We start from the raw sequence: 20,612 nt of genomic DNA on the forward strand, positions 1-20,612 counted from the left end.
TCTGCATAAACTCTTCCAGAAAATTGAAGAGGAGGAATACTTCCCAACATGTTCTGTGAGGCTGGCATTACCCTGATGTCAATGGCAGACAAAGACATTACAAGCAAAGAAAACTACAGACCCATATACCTCATAAGTATAGATATAAAACTTCTCAATACCGTTTTTTTGTTTGTTTGTCTTTTTGCCTTTTCTAGGGCCACTCCTGCGGCATATGGAGGTTCCCAGGCGAGGGGTCAAACCAGAGCTATAGCCGCCAGCCTACACCAGAGCCACAGCAACACGGGATCCGAGCCGCGTCTGCAACCTACACCACAGCTCATGGCAACACGGGATCCTCGACCCACTGAGCAAGGCCAGGGATCGAACCTGCAACCTCATGGTTTCTAGTCGGATTCGTTAACTACTGCGCCACGACAGGAACTCCTCAATACAGTTTTAGAAAAATGAATCTAAGAATACATTCAAAGGATAGCACCCCAAGATCAAGTGAGGTTTATCCCAGAAATACAAGGATGGTATAACATTTGAAAATAAATCAGTATAATTTACCATTACCAGTATAATTTACCAAACTAAAAAAGGAAACCCAATTAATCATCTCAGTAGATGCAAGAAAAGCAATTGATAAAATCCAACTCCATTTCTGATAAAAATTCTCAGCAAACTTGTATAGAAAAGAACTTCCTCAATTTAATAAAGGGCATCCATGAAAACTCTATAGTTAACATATACTTAAGCGTGAATGACTGAATTCTTTACCCCAAATTGCAAAACAAGTCAAAGGTATCTGTTCTCACCACTTCTATTCAACATTGTGTTGGCAGTTTTAGCCAACGCAGTAAGGCAAGAAAACTAAATAAAAGACATTAATATCAAAAAAGAAAGAGATGAAACTTTTCCTTTGTAGATGAAATGATTGTCTATGTACAACATCCAATAGAATCTTACCATAAAGCTACTAGAATAAGTGAGTTTTAGCAAGATGGCAGGACACCAGCTCATGTGCTCGAATGAATGATACACACCAGCAATAAGCAGTCAGAATTTGAAATCTAAAGAGTGGTCCTATTTACAACAGCATGAAAATATGACATCCTTAGAGATACATATGCCAATAGGTGTGTAAGACACGTACACTGAAAAACTATAAAAGATCGCTGGGATACATTAAGGGAGATGTAAGGAAATGGATATTTACTGTGCTCATTGGTCTAAAGACTCAATATGGTTAAGATGTTAGTTTTCCTCAACTTGGTCTACAGATTCAACACAATCCCAGTCAAAAACCCATCAGGCTTTTCTTGTAAAAAATAACAAGCTGATTCTAAAATTCATTGGGAAATGCCAAAGACCTCGCATAATCAAAACAACTTGGAAAAAGAAGAGCAAAGTTGAAGGACTAACCGTAGTTGATTGTAAGACTTGCAAATCCACAGTAATCGAGAGTATGGTCCTTGCTCTAAATCTACTCAGAGGTCAAAGGACCAGAAAAAAAGAGTCCAGAAATATATTCTTTCATATTCAGACAACTGATCTTTGACGTAGGTGCACAAGCAACTCAGTGTATGCAGAAGAGTCTTTTCCAGCAACGGCTGCTCATACCATGTTCAAAAATGAACTCAACATGGATCACACACCTAAACATAAAACCAAATATGCTAGGGGTTCCTGTCGTGGCTCAGTGGTTGGCAAATCTGACTAGGAACCATGAGGTTGTGGGTTTGATCCCTGGCCTTGTGGGTTAGGGATCCGGCGTTGCTGTGAGCTGTAGTGTAGGTCACAGACGTGTTGCTTTGACTCTGGTGCAGGCCGGCAGCTACAGCTCCAATTGGACCCCTAGCCTGGGAACCTCCATATGCCGCGAGAGTGGCCCAAGAAATGGCAAAAAGACAAATAAAAAATAAAAATAAATTTAAAAATTTTAAAAACCCAAATATGCTAAAACTTCTGGAAGGAAGTAGAAAACAACGTAGCGAAAGATTTTCAAAAGAAAATCTTTGAGACCTTGGTAGTTATAAACAAGATTTCTTAGCTATGGCACCAAAAGCATGATCCATAAAATTTCATAAATTGGACTTCATCAAAATTTGAAACATTTGCTTCTCCAAAGGGCACTGTTGAAAGAATGAAAAGAGAAGCCACATACTAGGAGAAAGTGCAAATCATACATCTGGTAAAGAATTTATATCTAGAACATATAAAGAACTCCCAAAACTCATTAATAAGAAAATAAGCAGCCAAATTTAAAAAAATAGGCAAAAGAATTGAGTAGACACTTCAAAGAGGATATAAAAGAAGGTCAGTATCGTTAGTTACTAGGCAAACACTCATTAAAACCGTAATGAGATGCTACTGCACACCTATTAGAATGGCTATGCTCTTAAAAGACAGACTATACCAAGTGTGGACAAGGATATGGAGCAACGAGAACCCTCATACTCTGCTAATAGGAATGTAAAATTGTACAAGCACTTTGGAAGACACTTGAGCATTTTCTTTAAAAGTTAAGCAATAGCTTATAACCCAGGCCCCTGGAATTGTACACCTTATCTGAATCTAGCCCATTCCACAACACCCGTGTTGAACAAGTTCCCGCCCTTCCCGAGCCCTCGTTTCCTGGTCTGGGGCATGTTGTATCTGCCCAGGCTGATGTGGAAACCCACACGCGCACGGTGGTGCATGCAAAGCCTCTGGCACATGGCAGGCCCTCAGCTCTTAGGGACCGCTTTGAGAAGCTCCTTCCTTATTAGAGACTTCAGGATGGGTCAGGAAGTCCACAGGTCCTTCCATTCTCTTCCTTGAAGACCTGGGACAGGAGATCCTGAGTGTCCTGGACCATCCCTCGTGGGATCCCTGAGCTGGCCTCCACTCTCTCATGTGACAGAACGCACAGGCTCCTGCCCCCTTGGAGCCCAGGCTGACCCGGTGTCTGGTTTGTGAGCCATCCATGCTCATCTGATCACTGCGAGGGGGAGTGCCTGATATCCCTTCTAGGAGGCAGGCCCAGGGAGTTCCCTTTGTGGCTCAGCAGTTAATGAACTCAACTAGGATCCATGAGGATGCGGGTTTGATCCCTGGCCTCGCTCAATGAGTTAAGGATCCAGCATTGCCGTGAGCTATGATGTAGGTCGCAGACGTGGCTCGGATCCCGCTTTGTCATGGCTGTGGTGTAGGCCAGCAGCTGTGGCTCCAGGGATCCGGCATGACCAGCCAGACACCCCTGTTTTGGCCCCCCTCACCCCACCTCATCCTGTTCTCCCCACAGGGTGATTCTGGTGAGATGGGCTTCCCAGGAATGGCTGGCCTCTTTGGACCCAAGGTACCGATTCCCATTCCACGTTGTTCTTCCTGGGGTCCCACCCATCCACCTACTTGTTCATTTATTCATTCAACAAATTGTTAATTTCATTCAACAAATATTTCTTGAGCACTTGCGATGTGGGTCGGAACACAGCTAGAATCTCGCATGAGCTTGCTTGTCCCCCAGCTCACATTCCAACACACCGGGGTTCTAAGCCCGGCTCCACAATTTACCTGCTCTGTGCCTCAGGCAACTCTCCTGGTCTCGAAGCCTCAGTTTTCTCATCTATAAAATGGCATAACAACAGCAAAGGGTTGTTACCATTAAGATCAGAGGCTTATACCATTTAGCACCGGGCCGGCACACTGGCACCTGCTTAGTAATTGTGGACATTTGTTAGTCTCGCTGGAGCCTCTCAGGTAAGGCCTCTCTTGACAGGGAGGGCAAAGGTTGGCCAGACCCCAGGGGTGGCGGAGCTGCGGGAGCCCCTCACTCACCCAGCGGCCGCCCAGACACAGCAGCCCTTCCTCTGCCCCCCGCAGGGCCCCCCAGGAGACATCGGCTTCAAAGGCATCCAGGGCCCTCGGGGGCCTCCTGGCTTGATGGTGAGTGCTCTCCCTGTCTGTCCCAGTAGGGACAGTCGTCCGGCCATCAGTGGGTGGACGTCGCTCCTGCTCCTTCAGTCCTGAGCCCTCTCTGTCCCCGCTCTTCACTCCGGGTTCTGAGCTGCCATCCTGCCCCCTTTCTCCTGCTCCCCTCCCCAACTCAGACACCCCCCCCCCCAGGTGCACAGGATGCAGGAGACGCATGGCCTGGCCCTGCTGGGGGAGGTCTCCCTTCCACCCCCTTGGGGCACTCAGCTGCCTTCTACCCCCCTGGCCCTGTGACCCTGTCCCCCAGGTCCGGGGACAAGGACACCCAAGCCTTTCTCTCTCCTTTAGGGAAAGGAAGGCATCATTGGGCCCCTAGGAATCCTGGGACCTTCAGGACGCCAGGTATATGCAGGGGGCTGGCCAGAAGCACTGCAGGGCAAGGCGGTCCCTGAGAACCAGGGCCAGCCTGAGCCTCCATTTCCCCACCTGGGAAACGGACCTTCCCCTCCGAGCCCTCTCTCACTGGGCCATGTTTGATTGCAGGGTCCGAAGGGCGACAAAGGCAGCCGAGGGGACTTGGTGAGTGGATGGGCTGTGGAGGGGGGAGCGGAATGGTGGGGGGTGGGGGAGGGTTGGGCTGGGGCAGGCGAGGGGGCACGGCTCAGCCTGGTCCTATAACTCTCTCTCCCTGCTTCTGTCCCCCTCCAGGGATTGCAAGGTCCGAGGGTGAGTGGGCTGGGGTGTGAGGGCTGGGGGGATGGGGAGGGGGAGGTGTGCACACTGGGGTCCCCTGCCCATGACTAGCGGTGTCCTTGGGCATGCTTTTCCCTCTGGGCCTCAGTCTATATGTGGGGCATCATTGCTGGAGGAGGCCTGGCTGGGTGGGTGGAGGGATGAGAGGCCTTCGACAGGGCCTCACTGCTGTCCTCTTCCTCCAGGGTCCACCCGGTCCCCGAGGGCAGCCCGGCCCACCGGTAGGTAGCTGTGCGCCCGGGGCCCCTTGGACTTCAGGGCAGGAGGTGGGGTTCCTTCGAAGGAGACGCAAGGCTGTGTTGGCAGATGCTTGTCTTGGCCCTGAGTTCCCAGGACAGGACAGGCCTCTGGGACAGCAGAGACCAGGGTGGCAGGTTCTCTCGTGCCCTGACAGCCCCTCCTTTCTCCTAAGGGCTCCCAGGACTGCAGCACCCAGTCCTCATCAGTACTGACCCAGCCCCTTCTTTTGCAGGGTCCTCCAGGGAGCCCTGTCCACTTTGTAAGTTGGAAAAGTTCTCTTTTGCCTGCTTGGGGTAAGGCCTGGGGGTGGTGACCCCTCTCTGGCCGTAGTGGCCCTAAACTGGGCCCAGGGCTGCCCATGTCCTTTCATCACTCCACACTGGCCCCTGGACCCCGAAGCAGAGAGCCCTGGGCCGAGAGGCAGGAAACCCAGGTTTTAGCCAGGATGCACCCCTGACTGTGAAACCAGGAAGACACTCCCACCCCTGGCCCCAGGGTCCTGTGGGTACACGCCGTATGGATCAACTGACAGCTCTTTCAGGTTCTGGTACTGATTCCAATCTGTGGGTGTTGGGAGAAGGGGGGGGTCCCCACATCAATAAGGAATTCTTGGGACTCCAGCTGCCATTCAGCTCAATCCTGACACTGTCCACTCACAGGGTAAGGACCCGGTCCTGCAGGGCTTTTGCTGGCTCCTCCCATCCCCCCAGCCCTCCCCCCGCACCCTACTTCAGATGCCAGGTGGAAATCCAGGTGTCACCTGCGCTTTGTCACAACTGGCTAAAACCAGAGGTTCCCACCGCCCCTCCTCAGCTTCTGTTACTTTGCTAGAGAGGCACACAGAACTCAGACAAACCGGACTTCTTGGATCACGGGTTTATTATAAAAGGATATAATGCAGGAACAGCCAGATGGAAAAGATGCAAAGGGCAAGGCCTGGGGAAGGAGCACAGGCTTCCCTGTCCTCTCCGAGCACCAGTCTCCCCTAATCACCATGTGCTCACCAGCGTGGAAGCCCTCTGAACCCCATCCTTTTGGGTTTTTATGGAAGCTCCGTTACAATAGACATGACTGATTAAGTCGTTGGCCCCTGGCAACTGAGTCAACCTCCAGCCCCCCTCCCCTTGTTGGGGGTTGTGGGGGGTGATAACCGGATGTTCCAACCCTCTAATCACCTGCCTGGTTCCACTGACCACCAGCCCCCAGCCTGCGGTCACTTATGACCTTTCCAAAAGTCACCTTGTTCATGTCGCAAAAGACGCCCTATTTCAGGACCTTCCAAGGGTGTTAGGAGCTCGGTGCCAGGAACCGGGTCGAAGACCAAACATACATTTCTTGTTAGAAATCTCAACACCGCAGAGTCCTTCCAGCTCAGATTCTGGGTCCAGAGAGGGTGGGCCGAGGCTGCACGTCAGGCCCCGAGGTCCTCCCTGGCGGGCCCCCTGGTCTGTCTGAAAGCATGACCCGCTTCTAAGCCCTCTGCCGAGTCCATCCCCACTTCGCCACAGTGCTGGGTGACTGTTAGGCTCTGACGTTGCCGGGAGTGGCCAAGGGGAAGGACTACAAGGAGCCCTTGGGCTGCTGCTCAGAACCCCTGTTCTTCTTACCTCTCTGCTTCTCGCCATCCGTCCCTCTGCCTGCCTCGCCCCCAAAGATAGAGTGACAGCCCTGGCCTCTCCCTCTACGCCCTCTCTAGTCCTTCTTATCAGTGAGGAAGCCAGCGAGGGGGGAGTGAAGAGAAATGAGAAAGATCTTTTCCTGCTAAAAAATGGAAAACGTGGAGTTCCCATTGTGGCGCAGTGGTTAACAAATCCGACTAGGAACCATGAGGTTGCAGGTTCGATCCCTGGCCTTGCTCAGTGGGTCATGGATCCAGTGTTGCCATGAGTTGTGTTGTAGGTTGCAGACGCGGCTCGGATCCCATGTTGCTGTGGCTCTGGCGTAGGCCGGTGGCTACAGCTCCAATTAGACCCCTAGCCTGGGAACCTCCATATGCCGCGGGAGCGGCCCAAGAAAGACAAAAAAAAAAGGAAAACTAGAGGATTTTGAATTTTTTTAAATAATAGCTAATACATGCCAGATGGCATTAGACATGCTTTTCATGTCTAACTCACTTATTCCTCTCAACGGTTCTGAGAGAATTTTAGTCTCAGGCCCCTCATCAGGGTGAGAGAATCCAGGCAAAAAGAGTTTAAGCAACTTGCCCAGAGGGTGCGGTTAGCAAGTAGCAAGGCTGAGATTTGAACTTGAGCAGTACCCCCAGAGGCCCACCCAGCCCCCAATCCTAGGCCTGACTCGCTGTCAGATTCTCCCCCTCGCTACTTTCATGGCAAGCCTATGGCTGTGCTTCTGGCAAGCCCGGTCCTGGGGTTGGAGTGCAAGCCGAAGGGGAAACCTGGGGACTGTGGGAGTTTAGAGGGAGGGGTCCGCACCCAGCCTGAGGGAGAAGCATCCAGAAAGAGTTCCCATCATAGCAAAGAATCATCTGGCCCCATAGGTCAATAGCGCTGCTGTAGAAAAACCCTGCTCTATGCTCGTCCTGCAGATGATTCTTTGCTATGAGGGGTTGCCTTGTGCATTGTAGGAGGTTGAGCAGCGTCCTGGCTTCCACCCGCTACATGCCAGTAGCACCCGCTCCCCCAACTGTGACAGCCCCTAGAGTCACCAGATAACGCCACATGTCCTCTAGGGGGCAGCATCGCCCCACTGCGTTGGTGCATTGTTCCAATAGCCCCGGGGGAACATTAGAAGGAGGGAAGAAGCAATGAGAGCAGCATGTGCCAAGGCCCGGTGGCTAGACAGAGCACGGCACTTAGAAGGACAATAGCGTGTCCTGTGCACAGAGCACATGTGACAGAGAGAAGAGAGGCAGGGCCAGAGACCACTCAGGCCAGGTCTTGTAACCCCGTTGAGGAGTTTGGACTTAATCCTGAGGGTGATGGGGAGCTATGGAAGGTGCCTGGAGGAAGGGAATGGGGGGGAGGTCTTGGGAAGGGGAGGAGGGGCCCTTCTGCAGAAGGCGTGTTATTGACCACCATCCCGACGGGGAAGGTGTGGTGGGAGGGCTCAGACCTTGGGCTGCTGGGTTGGGGTGGGGAGCCCGGAGACACACCCTGTCTTCTCCCCGAGCAGCAACAAGATGACCTTGGGGCAGCTTTCCAGACGTGGATGGACACTAGTGGAGCACTAAGAGCAGAGGTACCACCAGGAGCCCTGCCCACATGGGGTCCCTTCCTGAGGGAGACAGAAATGATGGCCCATGTGTGGTCTGTGCCCTCCATGTGGCCTGATCGAGGGATTCGTAGCCCTTGAAGGCACCTCACAACCAAAGATGCGAGCCAGAGGAGGGACCAGGAATGGGCCCGAGCCCTCTCCTCCTGAGCCAGAAAGAGGTGCTCTCCTGGGCCCAGAGCCCACAGCAGCTTCCTGCAGTTCAGTCCCACAGCCAATCAGGAGCAGGAAGCGCACAGGCAATCCACAGGCTCTGCTAAGATCCTGGCCGGCGGTCAGCTCAGTACCAGGATCTCAGGCTGAGCAGGGCCTTGGGTGTCCTCTAGTTGAGCCCTGTCAGGAGTTTCCTTTATTGCCTTGCTTCCTTCCCATGATGGGGAACTCACTATCCCCCAACTCAGACCTCCTTCAGACATTCCCATTTGTCCCCTGAGCAGGATGCTCTGGAGGGTTGATGCCCAGACGGTTTGCTCATGGCTCACAATCCAGGGGGAAGGGCAGGCGGAAGAACCCCCTCGACTCCCTGCTCATGGGGGCCTTCCTGTCCTACACCAGGAACCAGCTGACCCTCTGCTCCTCTCTAGCCTCCAAGCTCTCTTGGCAGACCTGCCCTGACCCATTCTCGGCTGGTCCCCAGTTGCTTTATTTGTTAAGTGGAGGGGGACCCACCACGCCCCCTGCTGGGATCCCAGTAAGCAAGAACTTGGGGCTGTGGCAGCTCAGACCCCAGGCCTGGCCGAGACCTCAAGGGACCCATGGCCCCCCTCTCTCCTCACCACAGGGTTACAGCCACCCACCGGACCGGCTGGTGCTGGACCAGGGAGGGGAGATTTTTAAAACCTTACACTACCTCAGCAACCTCATCCAGAGCATTAAGACGCCCCTGGGCACCAAAGAGAACCCCGCCCGGGTCTGCCGGGACCTCATGGACTGTGAGCAGAAGATGGTGGATGGTACGAAGGCTTCCTGCCCCAGGGGTGGGCCGGGGTGGGGCCAGGGGCTCAGGAGGAGCTGGGGACATGGTGCATTAGAGTCTTGGCTCAAGTTTCTATCCTTAAGGAGGCAGTTGTTTATTCAGTCAACGAACAGTCATGGAGCCCCATGACGTGCCAGACCTTGTGCTTCCTGGGATGTGGGGAGAGAGTGGGAAACACAGAGGGGTGGTCCCACCCTTCTTGAGCCCACAGATCCACCAGCTGGGGATGACCATTTCAGTGCAATGGGCTAAGAGCTTTGGCAGAAAAAAAAAAACCCAGAACCAGGAGAGGACCCCATCCTAGCTTCCCTGGATAGCCAGGATGCCCCCCTTTCTGTCCTTGCCTCATCCTCCTCTCTCTCTCTGAGGGGATGGGGGCCTCGGAAAGGACCACCATTCTGGAGGCAGACAGACCCGAGTTCGAACATTAGCCCTGCCTCTGACCAGCTCTGTGAGCTGGGCCAACCACCCTTCCCTCCTCTGCACAAGAAGAGGGACCAGTAGCCAGCTTCCTCGTCTTTCAGCAGCAGGCCCTTTGGCTCCCTTGGCCACCCAAAGGGGAAACCAGGTGCCAAATGAGCTGCCTGGTTGATGGGGTAGAAGCCGTGACTCCCACCACGCTCTAGGAGGATCCCTAGCCTTGTTGGGAAAAATCATGCAATTAAATGATCCCTAAATCCCTTGGGCAAGTGGCTCAGCCTCTCTCACCCTCAGTTGTCCTCTCTGTAAAATGGGCACTTTCCACTAGCAGGGTGGGCGAGGGCTCCACCAGTGGCCCCTCCAAGGATTCTGCCATCAATGAGCTCTGCCCAGAGGGTTTTCTTCCATCTCTGAGGCTCACGGAATCCCTTTCCGACTCCCCTTCCCTGACTTCATGTCCAACTGGGGCTCAGCAGACCACAAGGTGTGGGGTCCACCTACAGAACCATGTACGCCCCTCCCCACATACAAACACCGCCCTCCCACGCTGCCTGCAGGTACCTACTGGGTGGATCCAAACCTTGGCTGCTCGTCCGACACCATCGAAGTCTCCTGCAACTTCACACATGGTGGACAGACGTGTCTCAAGCCCATCACAGCCTCCAAGGTACCCATCTTCCCCCCAGGCCCCGCTGGCTGGCCCTCTCTACCTGCCTCCTTCCCCTACCCTGGACCACAGCCCACCCAGGTTTGGGACTGAGCCTTGACTATCTTGCTGCATGGCTTTGGGAGAGTCATCTTTCTGAGCCCACTTCCTCATCCATATGCTGGGGATCCATTGTTCTAAATCCACAGTTTCCAAACTTTCTGGGGTTGTGTGATAGTTCTTTCTTCAAATAGAGCTTTCTGCTTAATATCTCAAACAGCATAGTTGCAGAGTTCCCGTTGTGGCTCAGCATTTTAAGAAACCGACTAGTATCCACGAGGATGCAGGTTTGATCCCCGGACTTGCTCAATGGCTTAAGGATCTATCGTGGCCGCCACAAGCTGCAGCGTAGGTCACAGATGAGGCTTAGATCTGGTGTTGTAGTGGCTGTGGTGTAGGCCGGCAGCTGCAGCTCTGATTCGACCCCTAGCCCAGGAACCTCCATAGGCCAAAGGTGTGACCCTAAAAAAAAATTTAAAAATAAAAAATAAAACAGCATAGTTGGCCAAGCTGGCCTGGCTTAGAGAACCATGAACCATCAGCACAAAATAAGTCAGTGTAATGCCCACCTGGGACAGGTCTCCAGGGTTGTGTATGCAAATATGTGACTCACGTTCAGGGCCCACTTACCATGGGTGGGTCTCTGGGCTGAGAAGGTGAGTGGCTCAGGGCAACTTAACAACGAACCACAGCGGTGGCCCTGGGACCTAACCCCTCCCTCTTCCAGGAAACCCCTCATTGGCTTGTGGGCTTTCAGTTGCAGCAAGTGCCTGATACAGGATGATTCATGCTGCAGTGAAGAGGGCCTCTCAGGCTGGAGGGGAGCTGGGGACGCAGAGCCCCCTTGCATCCCATTCCATCAGCCCCCAGGGGAAGCACCAAGAGGTGGCTTGTGCTAACCATATGAGAACTGGGGTTTGAGCATCCATAGGTGAACCAGCTGGTTAGCAAGTCTTTGTTGGGTCCCCACCATGTGCCAGCCTCTGAGCCAGGTGCTGGGATTCAATAGGAAACGAGGCAGCCTCTCCAGTGCCCCTCTAGCCAGAGCTCACAGTCCAGCGGGCCCTTTGCCCTTTGATACTAAGGCTCAGGGGCCATAGGGCAAACCCGGCTGGCAGAGGGGTGAGGCCAGAGTTGGCACCTGCTTTGGCCACATGACTGCCCATCCAAGTCACCACCCCTGTTAGGAATAAATGAACCACTGTTATGTGTGGGTCTCAGCCTGTCAATAACCAATGTTGTGGTTGAACCAGCCCCTGTGGTTCTTGCTATGACTGCCAGATGCCCTCCAGCAATAACCTTCAGGAAACTTAGGGGGAAAAAATGTAGGTTTATTACTTACAGGACCTGGAAATTACCCAGCACACCTGAGGCCACACAGTGAGGTCTCTGGCAGAGAGAGGGACAGTGTGTGGGCCTGGGTTCTGCTTTTATTGGAGGTGGGGTCTAGGATTTCACGGGCTCACTCTTTATTAGTGAATTTAAAACATCAGGGTGGACATTTAAAGCATGGGAAGAGAATAAACACGGTGAATTATTGAAATCAATCAAGATCTCTGAAACAAAGGAGGCTCGGTGTTAGGAGGTGGCCCGGCTCTTCCAGTGCCGGTGGTGGGGCTGGCAATGGGTTCATTTAAGATAGTTTGTCTTTGAAGTGGATGTCTCCGCAATCAAAGCTTAAGTCAGGCACTTGCATCACAAAAAATAGAGGGACCTCCAATTGTAGGGCTTGCCCTACAGTCCAGCCTGTGGTGCCCATCAGTCAGTGGTAAGCACATTAACCACGTGGGTAGCTGATGTCCCAAAAGGCAGGGCGAGGACACCTCGAAACCTGCAAACTACACATCTGAATAGGGTCAGCGTAGGAAATCCTAGAATAATTATAGAAGCAAGAACCTGAGATTCGGTACATAGCCATTGTCCCAAACTTGAAGGGTTACCACAGTGAAGCTAAGTCAGTGATCTCAGGGGCGCTAGAATCCGTTCCAAGATTTGGGTAATATTGTGAAATATTTTAACATCTTGGGCATCTTGTGTAAGTAGGTAAATCTGGGAGTGCCCATTGTGGCACAGCGGAAACAAATCTGGCTAGCATCCATGAGGTTGCGGGTTCAACCCAGCCTCGATCCGTGGGTCAGGAATCCGGCGTTGCCATGAGCCGGGGTGTAGGCTGACAGCTGTCGCTCTGATTCTACCCCCTAGCCTGTGAACATCCATATGCCACGGGTGCGGCCCTAAAAAGCAAAAATAAATAAATAATATTTTTTTAAAAGTAGGTCATCTGAACCTACCCCACATAGGTAGATGGTTCCATAGCTCATCAAACCTGTCTCGTGGTCCTGGGAATAGGTCCATTCAGTTGAAGGCCCGTCTCATTTCAGGAGGCAGTGATGCAGGACAATTTCCCAAGCCAGGACTTTTATTTATTTTTAGGGTATAGCCCTAAAAAGACAAAAAAAAAAAACTTAATTTGGGGAAGTTTGTCAAAAATATCAAAGATTTTCAATACTTCACTAAATGGAATCACAGGTCATTATTTAAAAAATGCTTGATTAAGTACTTAACCAAAGTGACAAAAGATTTTAAAAGCAAATTAGAAGGTTAATTGTTGTGAGCAAAACTTAGCTCTTTTGATATTGAGAAGACCCAGTTTTCTTAAGGAACTAAAGACCTGATTAAGACAACATGAAGCGAAGCACAGGAAATTATTTTGATAAAACACAAAATCTTTGCTTTCTAGCCAGATTACTTAAAAGGTAAAGAAAAACCTTTTATAATCTCTTATCAGGAACAGACCAATACGCCCAGAAAACTTTGTCCTTTCAGCAGATGAAAGAAAATCACCTAAGTACATTATTGACATTAAAATTTATTAAAAAAAGAAACCTTATAATAACAATCCAGTTTTAGCCAACTTCACCCACACAAGGTAAAATCCTTTCTCTGGAGACAAAGCCATCATCCCAAGCTAATTTTCTTCCTGACAGATTTTGTAATAACATGAATTTATTTGACTAGTAAACCCGGTAAAAGTTGTTTATCTGCAGTATATTTAATGCTGATAGCTCTGAAGACATACCTATTTTAACTGAAACAAACTTAGACTAGCTTTCCTTTACTGAAGATTATCCCAGATCACGTGAACTTGAAAAACATTTGCATTCGTTTCTATCTTTCCGAGTTTGAGGAATACTTAATTCACACATGCTTATTTTTAAGCCCATTTAAACAAAACTCTTACAAATTAATTTGGGGAGTTTCCATCCTGGCTCAGCAGAAACGAATCTGACTCACATCCATAAGGATGTAGGTTTGATCCCCGGCCTCATGCAGTGGGTTAAGGATCCAGTGTTGCCATGAGCTGTGGTGTAGGTCCCAGATGCAGCTTGGATCTGGCATTGCTGTGGCTGTGGTGTAAACCGGCAGCTACAGATCCAACTGGACCCCTACCCTGGGAACCTCCATATGCCACGGGTGCGGCCCTAAAAAGACAAAAAAACAAGCAAAAAAAAACCCATAAATTAATTTTGGCAGTACCATCCAGAGATAGAAAGAAAAAAAATCACATATACATCCACAGACAAACACCTAGGTAGACCCAGAGACCCTATGGCTTCTGTTCCAAAATTTTAGCCATGAACTAGGTACAACAGTATCGAATTCACTAGTTTATAAATAACATTTGACTCCAAATGGTGTCCATCAGGCAGAACAAGTTAAAGTTACCTGCTCCAGTGGCAATGCTTTTTACTAATATATGCAGAGATTAAAGATTTGTATTTGTTCTTATCAAGTAACCTTAAGGAGCCAGTGAGCTAACTGTGAGCAAGGGAGAGTTTTTAGAGCTTTTATAAGCCGTTTATACTTTAAAGTCCTCTCCCTGCTCCAACCTCTTTTTTTTTTTTTTTTCCCCTTCAGCCTCAGGCAATTGTGGGCAGCATTTTCGTTACCTCCTGGGGTGTTTCCATTTCCAAGATTTAATCTTCAAGGGACAGAGAAAGAATGTAAATTTTCTTCTAGGCGTTTTTAGCGTCCTTTGCATGGTTTTGGCAGTTCCAGTAAAATGTCGTAGCACCACACTGCAATTAGGGGAGCGCGTGGTAAAAATAATTCTCTGGGTCAAAGGGGGCCTCTTGGGCGTTGAAAAAAAGAGGAAGGTCATGGGGATAAGGAGAGCCATGGACAAGGTAAACCCAGGGGAACATCGATTTTGCCCAGCAGGAGATGGGCCTCATCTTAATGTTTTCCATTCACTGTCAGCCTTAGCAGCGATCACCGTGATAGAAGGATACAACCAATAAGCATCCAAGGAGGTGGGGGGTAGGGTGTGTGTGGGGGGGGTGGGATATCTGGGGCACTTGACCTTCCCTTCATCTTCCTCATCCTAGAGGCCTGGATAAGCCCGTCATCTTTTTCCTTGGCATCAGGGACTCCTTAGGAGGTGTGTTTCTTAGTTCAGGGGAAGCCAAGAAGGCCAGGGATCTTTAAGAAAATTATGGAGTTTAGGGTCTATAGTGACATTAGCCAGTTGTTGCATTTTGGCAGTCATGAGAAGCAATGATTGAGAGCCAGTGACAGTGACAACAACAAAAACCCATAAGAGCCAATTAGTTCCCCTCTCTCCTTCCGGCTGCATAAAATCTTTAAGAAAAATTTGAATTTCAGGTAAGGTATATATTTTTAATCTCTATTTCTACTTCTTGATATTTCTTTTTTTTTTTTTTTAAACGGCCGTACCCATGGCACACGAAGTTCCCAGGCCAGGGATTGAATCCGAGCCGCAGCTGCGACCTCCACCGCACCTGCAGCCATGCTGGATGCTTTCATCTACTGCACCAGGCCGAGGATTGAACCGGCACCTCCACAGCAACCAGAGCGGCTGCAGTCAGATTCTTAACCCACCGTGCCACATCAGGAACTCCTTCTCTCGTCATCTTAATCTCCTGTGTGGTTACGGGCAGTTTGGGATGGCATCACTGTGAACTGACTTCGTAGCCGGCTCCTTTCCTTCCCAGGGTGTTCTAAGAGACCTCTCTGGGATTAAGGTCTGCTTCCACTAGTGTGATATGCCCAGGGGCTTTGGGGAAAGCCCTCAGGCCTCTGGAGTGTGACACCACCGGAGCCTCAGCATGTCACTATGCCAGCACTGAGCCCTGCCCAGGATGCTTCTGCATGTATCAAGGAGCTAGGCGCATCCTCAGGGTTCTTAGGGGTGCTGGCACCAGATGTTTAGGACATGTATGTCTGTCCATTATTTTATTTTATTTGTTTAGTAATATCACACCAAGGATGGGACCCACCATATCCCAACGGGTCAAGGGACAAAGAGCAACAGTGATGAGTGAGGTTTTGGCACAGAGACCGTGGATCTCTTGCATTTTCCTTCTGGTGGGCCATCGGTTTCCAGCTGCCAGGCTGCTTCACCCTTTCGGGTTAAGACGTCATCCGGGCACAACCACCAACTCAGTCGTTGCCGGTGGACTCTTCACCTACAGGAAGCTTTTCCTCAGCCTTTAGCCCAGAGCCTTTTCTTGGGCAGTGACAGCCTTATGGTCCAATTCACCTTCCTCAGCTCTCCCTTGGCGGCCTGGAGGACCCTTCCGCGCATTCATAGTCAACCAAGGCCTTTACGATGAGTGGTCTCATAGCCTGTTAGTGCGATGTCCTTGATCACGCTGCTCTGGGGAGATAGCTGGCTTGTTATAGCAGCCGTGACTGCTTGCTTGGTCACCACAATATTTTTTTTTTCTTTTTTTTTTTTTAACAGCTGCATCCATGGCATATGGAGGTTCCCAGGCTAGGGGTGGAATCCGAGCTGTAGCTGCCAGCCTACACCGCAGCCACAGCAACATGGGATCCCAGCCATGTCTGTGATGTACATCACAGCTCACAGCAATACTGGATCCTTCACCTACTGAGTAAGGCCAGGGATCGAACCCATAGCTTCATGGATACTAGCTGGGTTCTTCACCCACCGAGCCACAGTGGGAACTCCCTGGACACCACAATATGCAAAAGCAGAAAACAGTGAGACAGCCCCCCAGCAAGCAAGACCCTTCAATTAGCAATAATCGCACCTCAGATAAACTTCATGGGCTACGATACTGCCACTGCGCAAAGCTACAATGACCCTTCAAAAGGTCGTGGTCTACCCTCCTGAGTTAGGTGGTTAGTAAATACATTGCTGGTAGAGGGCTTTCCTTAGGCTGATGGTGAGGGCAGTCGTGCGGTCCTGCCAACCATGCCCATTGTCGTGTGTGGGTCTCAGCCTATCAATAACCAGTGGTGGTGTTGGACCAGCCTTGTGGTTCTTATAACAATTACAAAATGCCCTTCAGCAATAACCATCAGGAAATTTTGAAAAAAAGAAAGGTTTTTTTTATTTACAGGACCTGGAAATTACACAACCTACCTAGGGCCACACGGCAAGGTCATGGGTAGAGAGAGAGAGTGAGACAGTGTGTGGGACTGGGGCTCTGCTTTTCTTGGGGTTGGGGGTGCCCTAGGGTTTCACGAGCTCAGTTTTTATTGGTGAATTTAAAATATCAGGGCCAGAATTGAAAGCATGGGGAGAGAAAAAAACAAGTGGCCCAAATGGTCAGTTGTTGAGGTCAACCCAGATCTCTAAAACAAAGGAGCCTCAGTGCATGGAAGTGGCCTGGCTTTTTACCTAGTCCTGAAGCTGGCGCTGTCTTTATTTGAGATAGTCTCTCTTTGAAGTGGGTGCCTCTTTGAAATGGATGCCTCAGCAGTCAAAGCTTAAATCAGGCACTTGCATCACCAAAAAAGGGGGGTGGGGGGCAACTGTCAGGATTTATGCTACAACCACTTACGCTCCAAATCCTGTCCTAATGTTTGTTGTCAGGTCTTCTTTTTCCAGCAGCACGCACCCCACTCCACTAGGATCTTGGAACTTAGAAACAAGGGGAAGATGCTTCTCGTTTCCTCTGCCCTCTGCCCTCCAAAAGCCCCTCAATCCTGGGCAAGATCCTCCTCTTCTCCGGGCCTCTGGATCCCAGCTCAGTTCCAGAGGCCCCTCCCATTCAGGGCATCAGGACCCTGGGCACTGGGCTGGCGTCCAGCAGACCTGGGTTCGTTCCCTTCCTTGCTCCTGACTGTGGGACTGGCTCACACAGACCTCGAATTTCCTGTCTTTTGAGTGAACACGCCGCTGGGAACACAGCAGGGAATTGCTTATCAAGAAAGGGCTTATCCCTGGCACCTTCCGGAGAAAGGCGAGGCATTCCAAGAGCCGTGGGCAGCCAAGCCTGACCCTGCCTCACTGCTGCGTCTCCTCCACAGGTGGAGTTTGCCATCAGCCGGGTCCAGATGAATTTTCTGCACCTGCTAAGCTCTGAGGTGACACAGCAAATCACCATCCACTGCCTTAACATGACCGTGTGGCAGGAGGGCCCCGGGCAGACCCCAGCCAAGCAGGCTGTGCGCTTCCGGGCCTGGAACGGGCAGATCTTTGAAGCAGGGGGTCAGTTCAGGCCGGAGGTGTCCATGGATGGCTGCAAGGTAACTCTTAGGGCGCCTCATGAGACAAGTGGAAGAACGCCTTCTAATGGAATAACAATTGTATGCTGTATTCGTGTGATACATAAGATTTTTAGCTTTGTGTGATGATTTCATTACAACAATGTTGTAAAATTGCTCATATTCGCTTTTCCTCTCTGGGAAACTTCTAAGGAAGACCTGGTTTGGTAAAAATTCTACTGGCTGGGCGATGCTGGTCTTTTTATCTGCAAGGCTGCTTAGAGAAGGATATATTTCTACTCCTTTCTGCCCCAGCTCTGCCAAGCTAATTTCTTCTCTTAACCTTCTGGTTATTTTCAGAGGCCTAAAATATGGTGGGTTGTAGAGGAAGAGGGAGACAGAAAGTTGTCCAAAACCCCCATCTCAAAAGAGCCTACAGAACTGCTAATACAGGAGGCTCAGTGGTTAACGAATCCCACTAGGAACTATGAGGTTGCGGGTTCGATCCCTGGCCTCACTCAGTGGGTTAAGGATCCGGCATTGCCGTGAGCTGTGGTGTGGGTCGCAGACTCGGCTCGGAACTCACGTTGCTGTGGCTGTGGTGTAGGTCGGCGGCTACAGCTCCGATTAGACCCCTAACCTGGGAACCTCCGCATGCTGCGGGTGCGGCCCTAGAAAAGACAGAAAGACAAAAAAACAAACAAACAAACCAAAAACTGCTAATACAGAGTGTTCCTGAGGATGCAGGTAAACCAACACCCTCACACAGAGCTATTGGGACAATTAAAAGTAAATTGGTAGAGGAGTTCCCTGGTGGCACAGCAGATTAAGGATCTGGCATTGTCACTACTGTAGTTTGGGTTTGATTCTTGACCCAGAAACTTGCACACGATGCGGGGATAGCCAAAAAAAATTTTTAAATTAAAAAAAAAAATAATAGGTGTTCCTGTTGTAGAACCTGACTAGTATCCATGAGGATTCAAGTTTGAAACCTGGCCTGGTTCAGTGGGTTAAGGATCCAGTGTTGCAACAAGCTGTGGCATAGGTCACAGATGTGGCTCGGATCTGGCGTCGCTGTGGCTGCAGCGTAGGCTGGCAGCTGCAGCTCCAATTCAACCCCTAGCTTGGGAACCTCCATATGCTGCACATGCGGCCCTGAAAACCAAAACAAACCAACACAGTTTTTTTGTAAATTGGTTCAGGACAACAGCTGCATATATATCTTCAATATATATCCAAAGCCTTAGCAATGTACCTATCCTTTGATCCAGCGAATCAACTTCTCGAATTTGTTCAAGAGAAATAATTAAGAATGCACACAATATTGATGGCAGCTTTACTTAGAAGAATCAAAGTAGCGGAAGCCATCTAAATGGAGAAATACAGGTCATTGCGGCAGTGGAATGCCATGTGGACATCCAAAATCATGATGAAAGATGGTGGTGCGTGCCCGTGATATATGATGATATATGATGGGTGTATGTGTACGCGTTCCTTTCCACCCTCAGGTCCAGGATGGTCGCTGGCATCAGACCCTCTTCATCTTCCGGACCCAGGACCCCCAGCAGCTGCCGATTGTCAGCGTGGACAACCTCCCTCCTGCCTCATCAGGGAAGCAGTACCGCCTCGAAGTTGGACCTGCCTGCTTCCTCTGACCTCTGACCTCCTGTCTCCTCTAGGCCTCGAGGGGGAGGGAAGAGGAGGAGGAGGCAAAAGGAGGGTCCCTAGGCGCAAGTGGGCCTGGGAGATGCAGCTCACCTGCCCAAGGATCCCTGAGCAGGTCCCAGCTGGTGTCTGCCCAGTCAAAGAGGCTGAGGGCTAACAGGGCGCGTGTGGTCCTGGGGAAACAACAGATCCCAGCTCAGCCACCAAGACCAACCAAAGAGCCAGCCAGAGCTGGCTGGGCCTGCCACCCGCCTGAGCCCCGCGGCCTGTCTCCCAGCTCTGTGGCCACCCCTTTCCCTCCCCAGCTTCGCGCCCAAAGAGCCCCACGTTCCAGCCAGCTTGAGGGAAGGGGGCATCTCATCAGCTGGCCCCTGCCAGGGAGATTTGATGTGCAATATTAGAGAGGAGACATGAAAAAAAGGAGAAAGGAAAGAAAGAAGTATATATATTTTATTTAAACAAACACAAAGAAGGTGCGTTTTTTTTTTTTTTTTTTTTTTCACCTGGGAAAGAGGTGAGAAGGTGAGAGACAGCAGCCAGGGGGTGAGAAGTGATGGATGCCCAGAGGGAGAGTTGAGATCCTTGGGGCTGGGTGCCCACGTCTGCTACCTCCCACTGTGAAATCGCTGGTGCTCACAATTGTCTCGTAGTGTATGTGATTTTTTTTTTAAGAAAAAAAAAAAACCTTATTTAAGATTCTGAAGGTGCTACCATTTTTGCCACAGACTTTGAAGAAACATTTGGACGTGGGGTGTCATCCACGTTTTTCTCTCTCCTCCAAATGACAAAGTTTGGGGAATTTTTAAAATTTTCCTAGCATCACCCTTGTGCTCATCAGGTAATCTGCTAAGGAGGGGGGCAAAAAAAGTAAAAGAAAAAAAAAAAAGCAAAGCCAAAAAAAAAAGGAAAGAAAGAAAAAGAAAAAGGAAAAACCCCCAACCAAAAAACAACCAGAAACAGAGGTAGAAAGACTTAGATTTTAACTTTAGGACTTTGAAGTATTTGTCCTCTTCAGGCAGGGGGAGGCCTCCGCTTGAAGGATTTTAACTTGGCCTTTCGTGGCCCTGGAGGGAAGTCAGGCCTGTCTTGGAGGGTGTGATCTAGACTGAGGAATCCTGACCTTGCAGCTTTGACCTTGAAGAAACCCATTTAGCAGAAAGCGTTGGGTCAGGGCTGGTGCTAGAGGTGGAATGTAAATCGGGGCCCATCTCAAGAAGCCTCAGGGCACCCCGCAAGGACCTCACT

The 20,612-nt window shown here is 50.4% G+C and overlaps 1 protein-coding gene across 1 annotated transcript in view; it reads left to right on the forward strand.

Moving 5' to 3' along the window:
* COL27A1 (collagen type XXVII alpha 1 chain) overlaps positions 1–20,278 on the forward strand; it is a 154,770-nt gene extending 134,492 nt beyond the window's left edge. Inside the window, 12 exon segments of the mRNA XM_047768236.1 lie at positions 3,269–3,322; positions 3,847–3,909; positions 4,246–4,299; positions 4,441–4,476; positions 4,606–4,623; positions 4,836–4,871; positions 5,123–5,149; positions 8,023–8,088; positions 8,903–9,074; positions 10,075–10,184; positions 17,526–17,744; positions 19,211–20,278. Coding sequence (XP_047624192.1) covers positions 3,269–3,322; positions 3,847–3,909; positions 4,246–4,299; positions 4,441–4,476; positions 4,606–4,623; positions 4,836–4,871; positions 5,123–5,149; positions 8,023–8,088; positions 8,903–9,074; positions 10,075–10,184; positions 17,526–17,744; positions 19,211–19,357 — 1,002 coding nt within the window. The 3' untranslated portion in view covers positions 19,358–20,278.
* Positions 20,279–20,612: the final 334 nt, after the last annotated feature.

Source organism: Phacochoerus africanus, chromosome 2, assembly GCF_016906955.1.
Source record: "Phacochoerus africanus isolate WHEZ1 chromosome 2, ROS_Pafr_v1, whole genome shotgun sequence".
Taxonomy (NCBI): domain Eukaryota; kingdom Metazoa; phylum Chordata; class Mammalia; order Artiodactyla; family Suidae; genus Phacochoerus; species Phacochoerus africanus.